This window comes from Xiphophorus maculatus, chromosome 19 (assembly GCF_002775205.1).
Source record: "Xiphophorus maculatus strain JP 163 A chromosome 19, X_maculatus-5.0-male, whole genome shotgun sequence".
In the NCBI taxonomy this organism is placed as follows: domain Eukaryota; kingdom Metazoa; phylum Chordata; class Actinopteri; order Cyprinodontiformes; family Poeciliidae; genus Xiphophorus; species Xiphophorus maculatus.
The window spans coordinates 5,750,293-5,770,045 of NC_036461.1; the positions used below are offsets into that span (position 1 = coordinate 5,750,293).

The 19,753-nt window shown below is 35.4% G+C and overlaps 1 protein-coding gene across 1 annotated transcript; it reads right to left on the bottom strand.

The window, feature by feature from the left end:
- Positions 1 to 547: 547 nt before the first annotated feature.
- Positions 548 to 19,328, bottom strand: kif15 (kinesin family member 15). Its single transcript, XM_023352260.1, has 35 exons — positions 19,153 to 19,328; positions 18,890 to 18,920; positions 17,979 to 18,165; positions 17,822 to 17,898; positions 17,683 to 17,720; positions 17,506 to 17,603; positions 17,077 to 17,256; positions 16,148 to 16,357; positions 15,940 to 16,065; positions 14,889 to 15,011; positions 14,669 to 14,804; positions 13,606 to 13,697; positions 13,323 to 13,532; positions 13,067 to 13,244; positions 12,664 to 12,805; positions 11,498 to 11,639; positions 10,373 to 10,540; positions 10,169 to 10,297; positions 9,989 to 10,094; positions 8,959 to 9,124; positions 8,736 to 8,886; positions 7,623 to 7,708; positions 7,451 to 7,529; positions 7,280 to 7,366; positions 7,094 to 7,198; positions 6,876 to 6,998; positions 5,782 to 5,928; positions 5,603 to 5,695; positions 4,292 to 4,456; positions 4,050 to 4,153; positions 3,903 to 3,969; positions 2,773 to 2,810; positions 2,540 to 2,672; positions 1,061 to 1,192; positions 548 to 974 (listed from the first exon to the last, which is right to left on the bottom strand). Exons 1-35 carry the CDS (start codon positions 19,169 to 19,171, stop codon positions 900 to 902), a joined length of 4,143 nt encoding a protein of 1,380 aa, XP_023208028.1. The 5' UTR covers positions 19,172 to 19,328; the 3' UTR covers positions 548 to 899.
- Positions 19,329 to 19,753: the final 425 nt, after the last annotated feature.

Here is a 19,753-nt window from a genome sequence, read left to right on the forward strand (position 1 = left end):
TCTTTCTGCATGGAGTTTGCATGTTCTCCCTGTGCATGCCTGGGTTCTCTCCAGGTACTCCGGCTTCCTCCCACAGTCCAAAAACATGACTGTTAGGTTAATTGGTCTCTCTAAATTTTCCCTAGGTGTGAGTGTGTGTGCATGATTGTTTGTCTCTGTCTCTGTGTTGCCCTGCGACAGACTGGCGACCTGTCCAGGGTGGAGGTAGGCACCAGCACCTTCCGACCCCACTAGGGACAAGGATGTTAGAAAATGGATGGATGGACTATATTCTTGTATTCAACAAAAATAAACAAAAGGAATTCTCGTACCCTGGCCCTAATAATCCATCATGGAACTCACAATAGGATTGATTGAATTAAATAAATATATATATTATTTTTAAGCTGTACCGCCTATCACTGTGGCAAATTACAGAATGGATGCCATCTTAGAACTATTCCCTTTTTCAGATGCAGAAAGAACCACTTAATCTTCTATAGAACCCACCTAGCATAGGTTTTTCTTGCAATTTCTCTTTTTTTCAACTAAATCAAAAGATTGCAAGAAGTTGTACACAAAATTTAATGATTAAAAAAAACAGTTCACAAAGATGAAACATACTGGCTGTACATCTTAATATGATAGAACAATAAAATGTTAATTAATGAGGAGATCTGTTGACCATTACAGCACCAGACAACAGTATTTAAACATTTGAAACATCAATAGATGTGCCTGAGAAAAAAAGTGACCAAAATAAACCCAACATGTTTCTATGACAGCTTGTTTCTCTGCAGGATATTGGGGATACAAGTTTATTTCTGCCAGAATTTAATAAGAAGATAGCTACCACAACTGGAATCACAAAGTTGGATAAAAAAATATATAATTTGATTTGAAAACTTTAAGTCGAGACTTCACATCATGTCCGGCGGCAGGATCGCAGAGTCGTCTCGCATCAGGCTGATCTCAGTTCTGAGTTTTTCATTTTCCTTCAAAACAAAAGCAGTAAAAGCAGTAATTTTGTTGATGCTTTCGTATTTTATCCCACCAAAACTTACATAACAAGAAAGTTTACCTCATGTAGTCTAGTATTGTCCTTTTTCAGTTTGACCAGGTATTCAATCCTCTGTTTGTGGTTCTTATGTCCGACGAGTTTTCCGTTCTCCTCTGAGAGTTTTTCATTCTGCCTACGCAGAACCTCGTTCTCCTGTCAGAAACAGATTTTACGTAATCAGTGATGTTTCTGCTGGTCTTTATGGAAGAAGATATGAGAACACTAATACTTTAAATATTCCCTTCTTCCTCAACATCATCAGTAAAAATCAAATAAGAGCATTTTGATGTGGTGGTTCATTTATGTTTTTGTCTTTTATGCTTGTCAGATAGAGAAACCTACAGAAGACGATTAAGGCCATCGAGGGAAAAGAAATTAAAACTTTTTTTCTCAGAATTTTGACTTTAATCTTCTAACATAAATCAGAATTCGGAAAAAAAAAATTCTGAGAAAAAATTATTCTGAGGAAATTGAGAGGGGAAAAAATAATTCTGGGGGAGACAGTCAGAATCCCGAGAACAAAATTATTGAGGAAAAAAGAATTATTGAGGAAAAGGTGAGAATTCTGAAGGGGGAAAAAAATTCTGAATTCTGAGAAAAAATTGTGAGAAAAAAAAAGAATTCTGGGGAAACAGAATTCCGAGAAAAAAAAGAAATGAGGAAAAGAATTCTGGAGGAAAAAAGAATTCTGGGGAAAAAAGAATTCTGGAGGAAAAAAGAATTCTGGGGGAAAAAAGAATTCTGGAGGAAAAAAGAATTCTGGGGAAACAAAAGAATTCTGGGGGGAAAAAGAATTCTGGGGGAAAAAAGAATTCTGGAGGAAAAAAGAATTCTGGGGAAACAAAAGAATTCTGGAGGAAAAAAGAATTCTGGGGTAAAAAAGAATTCTGGAGGAAAAAAGAATTCTGGGGAAACAAAAGAATTCTGGGGGAAAAAAGAATTCTGGAGGAAAAAAGAATTCTGGGGAAACAAAAGAATTCTGGGGGAAAAAAGAATTCTGGAGGAAAAAAGAATTCTGGAGGAAAAAAGAATTCTGGGGAAACAAAAGAATTCTGGGGGAAAAAAGAATTCTGGAGGAAAAAAGAATTCTGGGGAAACAAAAGAATTCTGGGGGAAAAAAGAATTCTGGGGAAACACAAGAATTCTGGGGGAAAAAAGAATTCTGGGGGAAAAAAGAATTCTGGAGGAAAAAAGAATTCTGGAGGAAAAAAGAATTCTGGGAAAAAAAATTCAACGTGTATTTTTATTTTTACAGTTTTGCCTTAATTACTGCTTTGAGTATGTTGTTCTTTCAGAAAATTACATTTATTTTCTTGAGTCTATGTCCGCCGTGAAACAATTCATTGATTACCAAATTAATTGACGATTATTGGAATAACTGATTCATTCCGATTAATCATTTCAGTCCTATTCAGAAGTATTACCAGCAGGGTGCCAGTCATTGTGCATGGCCTTGTGAATTTCCACTGTTTTGTCTTCAAACTGATCTCTGGTTCTTACCTGGAGGAGTTTCTCCTCGTCATGAACCCTCAGGTTTAGTTCTCTCAGCTCCAAGCAGCGGTTCCTCAGCTCAGTCGTTAACTCTTGAATGCAAGTCTGAGACTGAGCAAAGGAAGATTCCTGCTCCTGCAGTCTAAGTAACAGAAACGAAAAACAAACCTGGTCAAACATCGAGCATCGTCAAAATATTAAAGTAAAGTCAGGATTCCTTTCACAAATTACTCAGCGCTTACTTTCTTTGAGCAGCAGACAGCCTCTGCAATATTTGGTTCTGGAACAGAAAAATCGTGTTATAAATAAGTCACAATAAATCAATTAATATCATCATAAATTAAAATCAGCTCAATAGTTTTATCAAATAAACAGGCGGTTCTGCTTGTTTTCCCTGTCTGAAAACAGTCGTTAATAATTTTGAAGGTTGATTTTGTGTACAGAAATTTCATAATCCATTTTACTTATTCAATAATATTCCCACAGTGAAATTCAGGAACTTTTCAAGCATTTTCAAGGTAAGTTTTCAAACTTTTCCAGCACCACATTGGAGATAAAAACAATCCAAACAAACTAAAAACAAGACAGTTTCATTTCACTTTTATATATGATATGATTTATTACTGCTATAAATATTTTTTGTGGTCGTAACCAAGATAAACTAAAATATGACGCGTTTCTATTTTGAAATGTGGTCAGAGAACAAAAAATTCCCCCAAATTTAATAACTTTAATGTATAAAATTCAATATGATCAGTAAATCATTCAGCCATTAGGACTAATAAATATTCACCACATTGAAACAATCAAACAAATCGTGTAGAGGAAAAGGCAAATTTTCAAAACATGAAAAGAAAGTAAAAACAATCTCTAAAAAAAGTTCTTTAAGTTCTCTGTCATTTAGGTAATAGAAATAATTTTGGTAATTCTAAGTAACCTAAAACAAGAAAAGTTCAGTCTGATTTATCTTCAGAGTGAGAAACAACATGAGTCTGCGTATTTTCATTAAGTGTTTAAAAATATCTGGCTTCATCTGCGAATAAACTTTTCCAAATTTAGGGTTTTAATAAAATGTTAGATTGTATTTTATTACAAAACCATTCAGCCCTTCAAGGACTTTGTTTGAAAATCAAACCTTGAAAATACTTAACTGAATTTAAACATTTTCAAGGATTTCAAGCACCTGTATGTACCTTGTTTATTCTTTCAGTTATGTGAAGGTTTTTATTTCTGTTTTATTTATTGTTTCTGTTTATTCTTTTAGACATTGAAAACTGTCTCAAAATGGCAATAATATCGTTTATCGCAATAATTTCTGGGACAATTTCTCTTGAAGCAAAATGTGTAATTGTGAGTGAATAAAGATCCAGACCTTTTCTGCTTTCTCCTCCTCCAGCTGCTTCAGCACAGCCTGCCGAAGGTCTTCACCCAAATCCTCACTGAAAAAACAGGAAGATGTTGTTTAGTTCCTCTGATAAAAGGTGAATAATGGTGAATGTATTCAGTGAAGAAAGCCAACCTATTTTTATTTCCAGTCAGAGTTAGCTGGCGCTCCTTGGTGTAAAACTTTTCAAGCAAACCTTGGATCTCCATTCGAACTATTTCTTTCTCTCTCAGCTCCTCCTGGAGAAATGCACAATATGAATATTGATAGTATTAAAATTCAACCATGATATAAATACATTCACGTGGTCTGAAGCTGAAAGGGTAAACTATAAGTCATTTTTTTAAAAGTAGGTACAGAAATAATTTTGTTTGCACCTTGAGTCTTTGGATCTCCTCGTTTTTGGCGCTCCTCTCACCGTTCAGCTCGGCTAGAAGAAGCTCCATGGTCATCATGGAGGAGCGCCGGTTCTCCAGCTCTCGCTCCTGGCTCTCCAACACTTCGGTCAGATCTCTGTTAAAGCTCCCAAAACCACAGGGAGTCTGAAGCATGGAAAGCAAAACAGATAAATATACACATGAATGCATGGACAGGGTTTCTGCAGCTTTCAGGAACTGAAATGTCAGACTTTAAGACCATTATCGTGACTAAAATGTACAAACTTCATCCATCCAACCGGCAATAAATTTGCGCTTAGCTAGTAATAGCTTATTAGCATCTAGTTAGCGGTAGCCTCAACCACCACAGAATGTAATGAAGATGTCTGAGTGCACTTCAAACTTTTGCCTGACAGAGAAGTCACGCAAGAAAAAAAATGACAAAGAATATACAATTAAATAGTTCTGCCACGATAACATTAAAGACCTGTTATTAACATATCAAAAGCCAACTTACTTTTTTATAATTAATTTAACACATTTAAAGGCCTTAATTTTAGATTAGGGCTCAAATGATTAATTGAATTGATCATGATTAATCAGATTAATCTAAATATTTGCGATTAATCAATTTTTGAAATAACTGTCAACTAATTCAGTAATTAATCGCTAACTGTAATATACTGAAGTAAATATGCTAAAAGATCAGAATATCCATAACAATAATTGAACCAAAATTGCACAAATAATAATAATCTTATTTTGTAGATAAGATTTAAAAAAAACTTTATAAATTTGTTCTACCAAGTGGCATAGTTAAATCCTCACCTGGTTAAAATTCTGTCCAAAACAAAAACTCCTATTAAACATCTGTTGCTGTCCAATTATTAATTGGTTATTGCAAAATTTAGTCAAGTAAAATGCAAATAATAAAACATTCATTAAAGGAATGCTGTTATTTAAAAAGGAACATAATATAATTATAAGGAATATAATTATTTGTTTATTTGTATCTTTTAATGTATTTCTAATATTGTATAAAAAAAAAGCTTAGTGGTTAAATGAAAAATCTGCAGAATATGTAAATTTTGTTATCCAACGAATCAATTAATCATCTGAAAATTGTGGCTTTAGTAATTACCAATTATTAAATCTATTATTTTAGTACTTGATTAAATAATAGTTGCATTCCTATTTTAGATACATGAATATAAGACTTTGTAAGGATGTGCAGACAACCTGATGATGCATACGCTTCATCAGCGTATCTATTGGGATGTTAGCAATATAACCAAAACAAAGAGTTTTTACCCTATTTACTGATTTAGGTGTGACCGTCGCCTCAGTGGGTCTGAATCCTCCATTTCTGACCGTTTTCTCAACAGCCTCTTGCTGTTGTTGCACCTGGTAAGAAAAACATTGTGGTGTTTTGAGTCAATCATGACCTTTTTTGTTTGTCCTGTAATAAAAGGTTAACAAATAAAGTTTACCGTCTGCTCTAGATTCTTTATGATGAGCTCTTTTTGCGCTGCTTGCTCCTGTGCTGCATTCAGGAGGCTTTGCTGCTCACCGCAGACCTTCGTGAGTCTCTCAACCTCCTCAGTAGCATAAGTTATTTCTTCCTGCAACACCTCAACCTACAAAAAAAATACAAACTTAAGCAACTGTATTAAACAGCAAATAATTATTAAATAAGAACAAAACAGTGCTGCTTGTCACAGGCGAAAGTAAAGGGAAACTTTCACCAGGTTAAAAGTAAGGCTGGGCGATAAATCGATTTTATCGATCGATTGATGAAATTTTTGATTTTTAAATATTTATTATTTTGAAAATTAGTCTTTTGTAGGGTTAGTAACTCTTTTGGTCTCCATAATTTAGAGTGATGTCAGAAGGTCCAAGGAAGCCATCTTGTTTTATAAGCGTCTTTTACAGCATTTTTTATTTAGTTGGACTTTGAATTCAAGTCAACTCTACGAAAAAATATAAGGGTACGTGTTTTTTATAGCAAGAATAAAGTCTCATAATTACAAAAATACAATCATAGATATACGAGAATAATTTCATATGATGATGAAGTCAAAATAACGAGAAATTAATATTACCAGAATAAAATAAAAAAGTTGTAATGTAATGTAAATAAAGAAAGAAAGTTAATAATCCAAGCGTTTTTGTTTTTTTTATATTAGAACATCTTTTTTCACATAATTTTAAGACTTTCTTCTGGTAAAATTGCATCTTTATTCTGCTACCATTATGACTTTATTATCATAATTAAACAGAAATTCTCACATCCTGACTTTAATAGTCTGTCATACAACTCACAGAAAAGATGACTGAAGTAAAACTTACTTTTGAAAATATTTTCAGTCATCTGTAATTTCTTTATTAGAAACAAAAACAGCAAAAAACAATCAATTAAAATCAGAAATTGGCTCTAGTTTGAGAGAAATCTAAGATTTTATTTTTAAGCCGTATCACCCAGCCCTACTTTGCCTCATTAGAGTAAAATGTGTGCTTAAGGCAGATTTCCGAGAGTAAACTTTGCTTCACGCACATTAACAGAATTATAATCTCAGTAGATTACCTCTATCTTGTTGGACGCCATCTTTTTCTCCATAGTTTCTTTCAGTTCACCGATTTCAACCTGCATCTTCTGGTTCTGCTCTCTCATGTTGTCCCTTTCACAGCAGGCAGAATTATACTTAGCCTGGAATAGATTTAATTATCACATTAATTTAATAAAAACTGCCAGAAAAAGCAGTGAAACAATGAAAACTGATTATCTAAAAAGAGGAAGAGCACCATCAGGTCTTCAATGTCTCCAGACAGATGGACGATGTTTTCCTCCTTGTGGCTCAGCTCGGCACGAAGATCTCTGGTTTGGTTCATGAGGTCTAACAGGACATCCTGATGAAGAGCACAGAGACGTATTCGGACACGCAGCCGACATACAGATATCGCATTTTACAGCAGAAGAATTCGGTTTACTTTGTCGTGTTTAATCTCCTGCTCCAAGCTGGTAATCTTTCCGTTTGCAGAGGTCAGATTCTGCTCCAGATCAGCAAGTTTGGATGACTTAAAAACAAAAAAGATGAATTAAAACTGTGGATTATTCTTAAGCCAAATATGTGTTGTTTGCAGACTCTTATTTTGACCAACCAGGTTTTGATTTTGTAGCGTTAAATCTGAGCCTTGTTTTCTGAGCTGTGTGTTCTGCTCCATGGTTTCAACCAGTTCCCTGAAGAAAAAGAAACATTCGACATGTTGGTGTTTGAGTTATAATAATAAAAATAAACACTGAAATTTAAATACTCAAGAGTCAGAAGCTCACTTCGATGTGTTTTCTTTGTTTTCCTTCACTTGCGACAACAGACTGCTGGTGCGCTGCAGCTCAGCTTGCAGCAAATTATTCAAATCCTTCAACAAAAGGGAAAAAACATCAGAAACAGAACAAGAGCTGTGACTAACAATTATATTAGCCCTCTATGGCATGACTTTTTATTTTTGTGGGGAAGAAATATTTTCCTGCATTCTTTGGGAGCTTGGTGGTCCCTAATTACATGTCAATCATAAAATCGGACTCTGACACCTCCTGGAACCAGATTTGGGTTTGTTGCCTCAGGGTAACATTGGTCTAGAACACCAAGATTGTCTACACTGATTATGAGAAATGAAATACAAATCAAACAAAAACTATATTCATAAAAGAACTATTTTTTGGACAAAAATATGTCAAAAATCATGCCCCCCAAAAAATAAAATAAAGGAGCAATGTGAGGTACAGCTATGTGGTTTGTTGCCTGAGGGCAACACCACGCCATAGAGGGTTAGTATTCTATAAATCAATCATTCTGGTGATTAATCAATTAATTAGAGACATTTTTCACTGAAGTAATAAAAATAAAAAGATAATTCTGTCTCTTTTTAAAATAAGAAGATAGACATTTTATTGAAAAACGTGATTCCTTCAGTGAACACTTAATCAACTGTAGCATCTGCTGCAGCTAAAAATAAAACTTTTAACATCAGAATGTGAAAAGCTCAACCTTTTTTGCTTGACTCAACAATACACAGCAGGAATAATTTGTTTATTTTTGAATTAAGCAAGCATAGCAAAAGGTGCTTAAAAGGAGATTTTTTTTTTATGAATTTGCATTTTGTGTAGAACATGTTTAAAGAGCTCTTTTTTTTATCTTAAATGCAAAATGCAAATATTTTTTGTACAGTTTAGACTTATTTATTGCTCTGATTGTGTTGTTCTTTCAGCAAATGGCTGAATTTCTTCAGTCTATATACTCAAGTTAACAATTAATCAATTGCCAAATTAGTTGATGATTATTTCAATAATCGATAAATCACGATTAATTCGATTAATCGTTCCGGCCCTGAACAAAACATGACTGGATTTCAGAAAGATTGTTGTAAAGTTGAGAGTTTCCATTACCAGGATCTCCGCTTTGAGCTGGTCGACCTCTTTCTGCCTGTCGCGCAGCTCCTGTCGCGCCTGATCAGCATCAAACTTGGCCTCAGCCTGCAGCTGGTCGAAGGAATCCTGCAGAGTTCGGTGCTGTTCCAGAAGCTGCTCCCACTCCAGTCTGGAAAAAGGATGCAGCAAATTTTAGCACATAAACACATGAGAGCAGAGAGCACATCGAGCTTCGGCTTACTGGACTTTGTCGAGTTGGAGCTGGGTGCTGATCAGGTTGCTGGAGAGCCGACTCATCTCTTGTTGATGCTCACTCTGAGTTTCTCTGAGCCCTTTCTTCACCGAGGCCAGCTCCTTGTCGGACGACTGCAGGACCAAACGCAGATCTTGGATCTCGCTCCTCAGAACTGAAAGTCAGAGAGGAAGCCATCCTGAGCTGAAGTCAAAGCCAGGGGTTCTGCAGGTTTCACCAACTCAAATTTAAGACTTTTAAAGACCTTTTTAAAACCATTATGAATGGAATTTAAGACCCATTTCTCCAAAGAAGTGTACAAACAATAAACTTGCACTCACCCATGACGGGCACAAAAAAGCTAGCTAGCTAGCAAAGGTTTATTAGCAGCTAGTTAGCGGTAGCTGCAACTGTCTTGAGTCACAGAATGCAATAAAGATGTCTTTAATTTGCCTGACAGAAAAGTTCGGTGAGAAATAAACAAGAATACAATTGAATGTAGGATTAAATAGTTCTGTCATGACAAAAATTATGGCCTGTAATTAACATCTTTACGGCTGGTTTACTTTAAGAGCTTAAGATATTTTAAGGCCTCATTTTACGTACCGTACATGGATTTAAAACTTTTTAAGACCACAATGAATTCAATTTAAGACCAATTTCTCCAAAGCAATTTACAAACTTTGTCCAACAAACTAGCAATAAATATGCACAAACGTGCAGGAGTTCTGCTTGGGTTGCTAGGTAACAGGCTGGGCTTCACTGGGGTTGCTAGATAACAGGGCAGTCCCTGCTGATTTGTGACGATACATTCTGAAAGCTTGTGAAACGGCTCATTTTCCAGACACCAAAAACCATAAACTTATTGCCAAAAACCTAGTTTTTTTTAAGCACTTAGGCTGCTTTTAGAAGCAGTTGAGACCCAAACTGAAATATAAAAACATGCAAAATGTGAATTTTGCATAATATGTCCCCTTTAATTTATTTTTGAGGAGATAAGATATTTTACAGCTTTAGTTTTAGACTTTTTAAGCCTCACCGTCTGCAGCTTGTTGTTCAGACTGAAGGCTCTGCTGCAGGGCGTTAACCGTTTCCTGAAAGCCGAGCTGATCTTTGCTCCTACTGGCTCGTTCTGCATGAAGTTGCTGCAGAGGATGCATGTCAGACATGACTTAGAGACACAAAACAAAATTTAAATAACTTCAGGTGTGACTCTTACCTCCCCTTTCTGGGTTGACTCCTGAGAAATCACAGCGATCTGCTCCTCCAGCTTTGCAATTTGCTTCAACAACTTGCTGTTATTCATCTCCTCCTCATTTAACTGTGTTTGGACACGACTCACTTGATCCTGGATGACAAACATTTAAAGGTTAAAGGAGGAGCTCTGACTGCTGCATGTAAAAGACAACCTGCATTAGCGCACCTGAACGTGACGCAGCTCTTCTGTCAGGGCCATCTCCGTCATGTCTGACGGAGGCTGCTCAGACCAGATGTCTTCTCTGTCGTTTTCAATCCCGTTCAAATGTTCTGGACTGGAGAGCGGAATGAGCCGCGACCGCAGGTTGTATGCTTTAGTGGGCGTGGTAAGAATCTAATAAAAAAAAAATAATAATAATTTTAAAGATGTTTTAAAGACGACACACAGATTTGGCTACAATATTTTCCAATATTTCACTTCGATAGCATGTCTGATGAGAAGAATCATGAAGTCGAAAACAGATTTTTACATGAATTAAAATATATTTTCTTACTGTCTGACAATTTTTTTTCCCCATATTTGCTAAATACAAAAAAAGGTTACTTAGTTACATATTTTTAGTTTTTTTGAATCTGCACATTCTACAAATTTTTCATTAAAATATTAGAGCCTTTTAATGCAATATTAGAAATACAAGATGAAAACAAACAAATAATGAACAAATTTGCCAAAAATGCAATAAAATAATATTCCTTTAGTGTTTGATTATTTGCAGCTAAAAAAATATCCTAACATGTAAAAAGCTCAACTTATCAATACAGTTTATTGATCATTTTGTGGTGATTATTTTTTCGATTAATTAATTATTGGATCGCAAGAGGTGATAAATACAAGGTTGTTTTTACAGAAGTTAAACTGGGTGAGGGGGAGAACATGTTTACAGATAAAGAGGTTTTGTTGTTTGTTTTTTATATCTAATCTGATTTTATCTTTTTTTGGATTAGCAACTGCTCTTGCTGTGTTGTTCTTTTAGCAAATTCACTTATTTGAGTCTGTGTACACCAATTAATGATAAATTGGCTACTATATTAGTTGATTATTTTAATAATAAATTGTTGCGACCCTTTTCAGCCAGTATCTTGGACTGATTCACACACTCCCATCCTGTTTATTCTTTTATACGACTGTTAAACATTCCTCTTTCTGGCATTTAGCAAACGCTAAACCTAACTGACATAAAACAGGACAATTTTAGTCTGATTTAATGCCAGACAATGGGAAACACAGCTATGTTTCTTCTGATAAAGTGAATGTAAACATTTGGTTTCAGCCATGTCTCTACATACTCACCTTTATTGTTTCTACATGAATCCTGTTGAGCTCAGAGACTTCGTGTTTTTTGCATGCATGAGTGGCTTCCAAAATGTTTTCCAGGTGCCTGTTGGACTTCTCCAGGTATCTTTTGTCAGACTGCAGCTGAGACAGCTGTTTCCTAAAAACACAAACCTCTGAGTCAAACAATGAACAACTCACAGGATTCATAAGTGAAATAAATCATTTCCAAGGCAGAACATCTGCAAATAGAGTCAAAAGATGCTAACTTCTGCATTTAATTACAATATAAAAGTGAAATAATATTTCTCACAGTTTATTTTGTAGTCGACAGCAGAATACTGAGTGTAAAATTAAGAGTTTATGTTTGTGAAAGACATAAACGCGAAGAAACCAAGAAAAATAAATCTATTCTCAGACTTTATTCTGCTACATATTATTGATGAGGATTCAACACTAAGCTCATGAAAAGTTCCCTTTTAAAAACAACTGAGATTTTAATACCAAACAATTGTAACACTTATTAATTTATATTATTTGTGAGTTAAATATATTTTTATCCATTTTACTAATATCCATTGTCACTCCAAAAAAGGATTTCTGATTTAACTCGTTTTTAAAATACATGCATCTACTTTGTTTTCTACTTCAATATAAAACTACAATTAATATCAAAATGTTCGCAGCAAAGCTGGTTAGTTTTTTGATTGCTCCTTCATGTAGCACCTCGTCTGAATCAGCCCTATAAGGGTAAAACTTAAGAAGTTCGTCGGTTGCTTATATTTCAGAACAGAATCGCATTAAGTGCAGTTTTCATCCGGCAACCGACTCCGCTTCGACCGTTTCTCTTCCCTATTCTGGACGCCATCTTTGTTTCTGTCAACAGCTCCACTTAAGAATGATCAGGGCGCCCTCTGTTGGACACAGGCCAAACTACAACAAGAAAAGGTCTAAGAGCCCGGTATTCATTAATTAAATGGAATTAATTTTAATATAAAAAAACATTAATCGACAATTAATTGTAAATTTATTAATTCCATTCTTAATAAATACACTTTTTTCAGATCTTGTTTGTCAGTAAAGATTAGTGGGTACACTGTAATCTTTCTTTACATTTGTAATTGACTAGTTTTATAAACTGTCTTTGTGCTTTCATTTTCTAATTAATTTAATTTTTTACTTACTTCGTGATATCTTTGTACTCCTCAAAAGCCTGCAGGACAGCTGTGAGGTCCGACTGTTTCTGCAGCAGTTTAGCGTTCAGCTTTTCGATCGTGGCTGCAGACGCAGAATCTGTCGCAGACGAAGTTGAAGCGGCCGTAGAAGCTGTGGAGGAGCAGCAGGTGATTAATAAAACTGGATGTAAACAATATTCTCCAAGATAACTGTTAGAAAAATTATCCTCCTGTTCATTTACTCATGAGTTTATTTTACAAGTTATGTTTTCATATTATTCTTTTCATATTATTCTTTTTATATTATTACTCTCATATTATTCTTCTTTTTATATTTACTTAACTTCTCTTTTTGATTCTTTGCAGGTTATGACAAAATAAACCTATCAATAACTGATGCCAAGAGTTTTACCTTCTGTGAGTTTTTCTGACTCCAGCGCCTTTCGAAAGGCTTCCTCCAACTCCGCTGCAACTTGAGTGGAAACTTCTTCACATTTAATCACAGATTCAAGAGATCGCAGCAGACGGTTCTCTTCCCTGAGGCTGTAATTCTCTGCTGCGTATCGAGTCATCTTTGGATGATGGTCAACCTTAAAAGCAACAATCTTTTAGATAATGAAATTATCCACATTAATCCGTATGGGAGAATACTAAAATCTGATTTTTACCTGATCACCTAAGATCTTAACCTCTTTTTTCAGCTGGTCAATCAAAGCCTGAAACTCGGCGTCCGTCGTTGAGCTTTCTCCCGCCTTCAGCTTCTTCTCCAGACGGGAGATGTGGTCTTCTCTGAACCTGATGATCATTCTGCTGGAGTGGATGAACTTGTCTTTCTGGGTCCAGGCCTCTTCCAGCTGAGCTACCTTCTTGAGCAGGATCTGATAAACGGTAAATGAAGCCGTCAGAACTCGCAGCCCAACAGCTTCCCAAAGTAAATTAAAATCCCTTCACCTTCTTCTCCTCGTTTTGCTTCTTCCACAGACGCACAGCAGCCATGTACTTCCCTTTATACAAAACATCCTGCTGATTTTCAACTGATGGACCTGGAAGGAGTTTAAGAACCAGAACCCAGTAAGGCTTGAGTGGCATCAATTTGTAAGAACATTTGATTATTAAAATATTAAAACGATTAATCTGATTAATCAATTATCAAAATAATCATCAACTAAATTAGTAATCAGTTAATTGTTACCTATAGTATACAGATTCAGGTTATTTGCTGAAAATAATAACATATTCAGAGCAGTAATTAAGCCAAAACTGTACAAAAATAATCCCTACATTTTGTATTTAAAATAAAAATATAAAACCATTTCTGTAAATATGTTATAAGCAGAATTCCTCAAGTGGCGTAGTTTTAGCTTAAGGAATGTGTGTTATTGGATTTTAAGCAAAATTTATTTCTGATTCTCATTTAAAAATTATATTGAATTATTTATTTTAATTTTTAATGTATTTTTCATACAAAAATCTGCAGAAAATGCCAGTTTTCTTATCTGATTAATCGATTAGACATCAGAATAATCAATTACTAAAATAATAATTATTGCAGCTCTAATGCATTTTAAGAAACAAAAGATTAAACCTTTCAAAATTCAAATAATTTTTTTTAACTAGTGATAACTAAAAATAAAAGCCAACAAACTGTTTTAAGTCTTTTATTAGGAGTTTTTTGTGTCATAAACCAATTACTTTTATTTTAGAAGGGGCTACTTGTCCCTATGAAGTCAGACATTATAAGCAATGAGAGATCTGAACATGTACATTAATATAAGAAAAATATGGACACCCCATTAAATGTTCAATTCCTGACCAGGAAATGTTCTTGTATTATTGCATTTTTAAATTTTTAATCTCTGAAAGACAAAATGGCTCAATTGCACCCAAACAAAAAGATCTGACCTAATAGTTGGTGTTAATCAGGCTCTGATTTCATACTTTTGAGTATTGACTTTGAAATTGTTGCTTGTGAAGTTCCTACTTGGAAGGATGCGATTTATTTGCATGTTTTTACCCATGAAAGGCTGAGGTCCTCTTGGTGTAGAGTCTCCTGCTGAAGAGGTCAGAGCCTGAGCAAGCTGCTCCTTCAGCTTCTTCACTTCAGCCTGTAACTGCTTCACATTCCCCTGTGTGTCCTCATTAATAACAGCCTGCAGGAAACAAGAATCCCGAAAACGCTTTAACAAAACCACCGAAAGGTCTGTAGAGTTATGAGAGAAGGAATGATGAAACACCTTGTTCTTGATCAGCTTTGCTCTCTGGGCAAACTGCAACGTGGACAACGTTTCTCCAAAACACTTTGAACCAGGGTGAACATTAGCTATGATGTAGGTCTTTGCATTTCCTCCAAGAGAATCCTGAAATAATAAAAAGAAATGTAAACAGATACCATCCTATATGATCATTGAGAACTAGGGATGCAAACAATTAATGTTTTTTTTTTAATTTAAATTAGTTAAAATCAATTAACTAATAACGTTCGCTTATATATTTTTAGTGTTGTAGTTTGGCCGCCATTCGGCAGAGGGCGCCGCTGGTCATCCTTAAGCGGAGCCGTTTACACAGAAACAAAGATGGCGGCGTGGTGGTTATGAAAGCCTAACGGTCGAAACAGAGTCTGGTTTGGAATGCAAAATGCACTTTATGCGGTTTAATTTTGAAATATAAACACTCGACGAACTTCTTAAGTTATCACCCTAGTAGCATTTTTATGGTAAATTAAATAGCAGCGTCAACTTGGCATTAAAAAAACTACTGATGTGCTACGATGACAGAGAAGCGGAGGGGTGACGCAGAAAATTTGTAACATTAAGGGAAAAAACACGATGCTAATAAACGCGGTTGATTTAATGGAGCAAAGTTTTATCATTTCTCCAACCGCAACTACATACGGTAGTTCTGTTGACGTGGGATTAACTGTTTCACATATTTTATTATTTTAAACTTTTATTTGCCACTCAGCAACTTAAAAGTTTCTCTTTTTGTTATATTTTATAACAAAAAGTTAGTCCGGTAATGTGAGAAAAACACAATTTTTGTTTAGTCTGTATTTAATACAGCTGACACAAAATAATATTCTAATTTATTTACTTTAATTCAGCTTATTACGAAAAATTTTGCCCTTCATGTTATGGAAATACAGAAGTTTCCTGGAAGAGACGAAAACTTAGGTTTTTAAGAAAATGTCCACTTATCAATTAATCATTAGTTGATTTATAACTTTAGATTAACTCATTAATAGATAACTTGCATCCCTATAGAGAACGCAACACTACAGGTGCTTACTTTAAGGAGGAAGGTGAGTTTAGAGTCCCTGTAGCAGATGTGTCTGCTCTTTCCATTGGACACATCCACCAGGGCCATGATGACCTGACCCAGGCACATGAGGGAGCGATTGATGCTGCTGGCCTCCTGCAGAAGAGGACCAGACGCCATTACAAACGAGATTTAAAAAATAACAACCAGGACACGATTATCCGACAGAAAGCTGCACCTTGAGTCTGGACCCTTCAGCGTGGGTGTCTTTCTGTCTCTCAGATCCAGCCAGATCCACCAGGTTGAGCTGAGAACGTCGGATGTTCACCACCTCGTTGCGGGACTCCTTGGACTCCATCGTCATGGTGAACACGGCGTGAGATCTGGAGGACTCGCGGTTCATGGAGGTGGAGGCCACACGCCGGTTTCTCCAGCCCATAGAAAGAACCTGCAGGATTTCAGAAGCAATGCAGGCTTTTTATCCTCCCCAAATAGTAACATTTACATTTTATGGTACCGTAAATTAAATAAATACAGAAATGTGGAGCCTATATGACTGCATGTAAAAAATATTTTTTTTATAACTATCTGTTTTTTGTTTGTAAAAACAGAAATGAACTACATAAAACAAACAAAAGTCAACGAGATTAACTATATAAGTGTAGCATTATGTGAAACTACAAATGAACATTACAAAAGCTTGAGACAGTGAATAAAGTGGCATCCTCACTAAATGTTTTATTCTTCATTATAAATTATGTTTACTATGTTTTTCACATTTATTCCAGAATTTGAAAAATAAGTTAATCTCTAAATTGACTGTGAATGTTATTTTTTCCAGAATTTGAAACATCCGATACCATCTGAACACATTCTTGGGCGGTTAGTTATTTTTCTACAATCCGGCTTTTTTGCCATTTCCTTTTTTACAACGGCATTCACCTGTTTATTGCATTTCATGAGTTTTGCAGAAAATAGTTTTGAAATGTGGTGGAATGATTAACTGCATTGTTTACAATATTTTTGGGGAATTAAATCCCCTGAATATTTGATAATAATGAGCAACTTTTAATTGTAACGGTTTAATCTTCCTTCTTGTTAATGAACTGAGACATTATTGAGGCTTTACTGTAACCTGATTACTGTCGATGTTGTAATCTGTCCTACCTGATAAGCTTCAGCTGCTGAGTTAACAAACTTCTCCACGGCTCCTTCGACAAACACGCCTTTCTTAATGTTCTCCCTGAGGAAAAGGCTGGCAGACGCTGAATCCAGCAGGTCGTAGATCTGTTCGTTGTAGATCTCAATAAACGAACATTTGCAAAGGAAACTCTTGGATTTTCCAGACTGTTTTAGAGGAGAATAAAGAGCAACGATAAGTAGAAACAACCAGATAAATAGACAGTGCTATGAAAAGTGCCTTGATTTGGATTTTTTATTCCTTTAATAAATTAAATCAACTTTTGCAAACTGCTTTTTGTATACACTTGTGTTATCTTTGAGATTAAAAACTGTTTAATCTAATCCGGAACATTTAACTGAGAAAAAAAAAGTTACGCTTGTTCAGATTTCTTCTTCCTGGGTGTTACTACTCACCGTTTCCACTTCTCTGTCAATAAGAAAAAACAGATACTCGAAACTTCGCGGTATGACCCCCCTCAGCTCGTCTGTGAAGTTGTCCAGCTCAGATGGACCTGCAACCAGAGGAAGACAGGTGTGACTTTGGTTCTGTCTGATGTTTCAGTGCAAATAGCGACGGCAGAAAATACACACCGAGCATGGTGAATGTTTTTCCTGAGCCTGTTTGTCCGCTGCAGAATCAAAACAGGAATCTCATCAACAGCTGAATTGAGGCATTACATGCAGAACTACATGTTTTTTTATTTCATAAAGTAAATGATATAATACTTACTAAGCAAATATAGTCCCGTTATATCCATTCATGCAAGACTCAACTATATTTTTGGCCACACTGGTGAAAACAGAATCCTGTTGCAGAATAAAAAACAAACATTAAAGATGTAGATTTATCCTTTATGTTTATGATAAACTGACTAAACATCCCAGACCTGAGATGTGTCCATGTCGGCCACATGGTCGTAGATGAAGGTCCGTGGTTCTGGCTTTGAGAGCAGACGGATGGTGTTGGGTGAGCTGACGTTCAGACACAGACTCTGATCCCCATCTGTGGTCAGTCCAGTACCCTGGGTCAGAGGTCGCACTCGTACAAAGACTTTGATGGAGTCGCTGTCCCCACTGCAATGCAACAAAATAACAGAGAATCATCCAACGGGCTGGCTGAGCTGCAGAATAGGGTTAACAAGTGAACATTTGATGCTGAGTGGTTTAAATTAGAATCTCTTCGCTGCACTAATTTTTTTTGAAGTGATCACAGAACACTGAATTTCTGTATTTTTTCTCCACAGAAATAAAATTATACACTCAGGCTCAATACGGGTGACAACTATTTGAAGACAATTTATTCTGCATATCCTACTGATGCTTAATTGGACCGAGTCAAGCATCTTATTTCAAACTAGGCCTGTGCAATATGGCTTAAAAATAATAAATAATAATCTCTTCTTTAAAAGAAATTACAAATAAAAAAAGTATGTTCAACAACTTGCTTTAATTTCAATCATTCCTTCTGGGAATTTAGTATGAACACAAACAAAAATAATCAAAAACAAAACAAAGTGCCCAAAAAGGAGTAGATAGAAAATTTATTCTCACTACCCAATATTTAACATTAAATTAAAAGTATAAAGATGTATTTTCTTTTACATATTTGATACTATTCAGTTCAAATAAACTTCTACAAAAACACTTCATGACTCAGCTCCACACGTTCATTCCAGCTGGATTACTATACATATTGATATATTCCGTTTGTGAGTTCATATAGGTAGATTTTGTTCTTTCTCTGCACGTCTGTAAAAATAAAGAGCTTTATCTGAGTCGTGTCCTGAGCATTTATTACCTGGCAGCAAGAAGAGTTGAATCTCCAGATCCTGAAATGACAAAAGAAAAAATGAAGTCAGTCATATTAAGTATTTCCCAAGTCAAGCCAATGAGGAGTTACAACAGATATCCGTGGAATCAGTCAGAAATATTACAAAACTTGTTTAAAACACACAAGTTTTAAGCTAGCAGTGGATTTAACTGCAGTACCGATACTAACAGAGACGAACATTACTATCCAGGTGAGCTAACCGAAAAGAAGGTTTCGAACTCCAATCTTACCTTTTCCACCGGAACTCATTGTAGCAAACGTTAATAAACCACACAGAGTGAACCGTATGTTTGTCTTCAAAGTATCTGGAACTACAAAACTACAAGACTTTAGCTAACATTGTTTACATCCTTCAAAATTGGCGGGCGGACTCGCTCGTCTTCTTCTTCTTCTTCTTCTTCTTTAGATTTTAACGGCAGCTTGCATCCATTTACGTTGCACTACTGCCCTCTATTGACTCCTACCATCTGCACCTCAAATTCTCTTAAAAATCCCAGTGTTACTCGCTCGTCTTTCTCTTTCGTCGTCGCTATGTACAATCCAGCTGATTGGTGCGCCACTGCCCCCTACTGGCCTCATTTATATTTTTAAAAAGAAAACAATGCAACAGGAAACACTTCACAAAAAATATAATGTAATTTAACTTGTATAACTGAGCAGATTAAAGGAGATGTTAAATTAAAAGAGAGCTTTAAATAAATTGTATTTTGGTACAACACTTCCTTACAAAGTTATTTTACTTTAAAAAAGTGTTGAAGTAAATAATTATTACCGTATATTTAACCCTTAACAAATGAACCAACTTTTATCATATTTAAGGTGAAATGCCTT

Coding starts and splice junctions, on each gene's coding strand:
- kif15 (XM_023352260.1), bottom strand. Junction 12,806..13,066: donor GTCAGAAAAACTCACAGAAG/GTAAAACTCTTG, acceptor GCTCCTCCACAG/CTTCTACGGCCGCTTCAACT. Junction 2,811..3,902: donor AGGAGGAGAAAGCAGAAAAG/GTCTGGATCTTT, acceptor TTTCTGTTCCAG/AACCAAATATTGCAGAGGCT.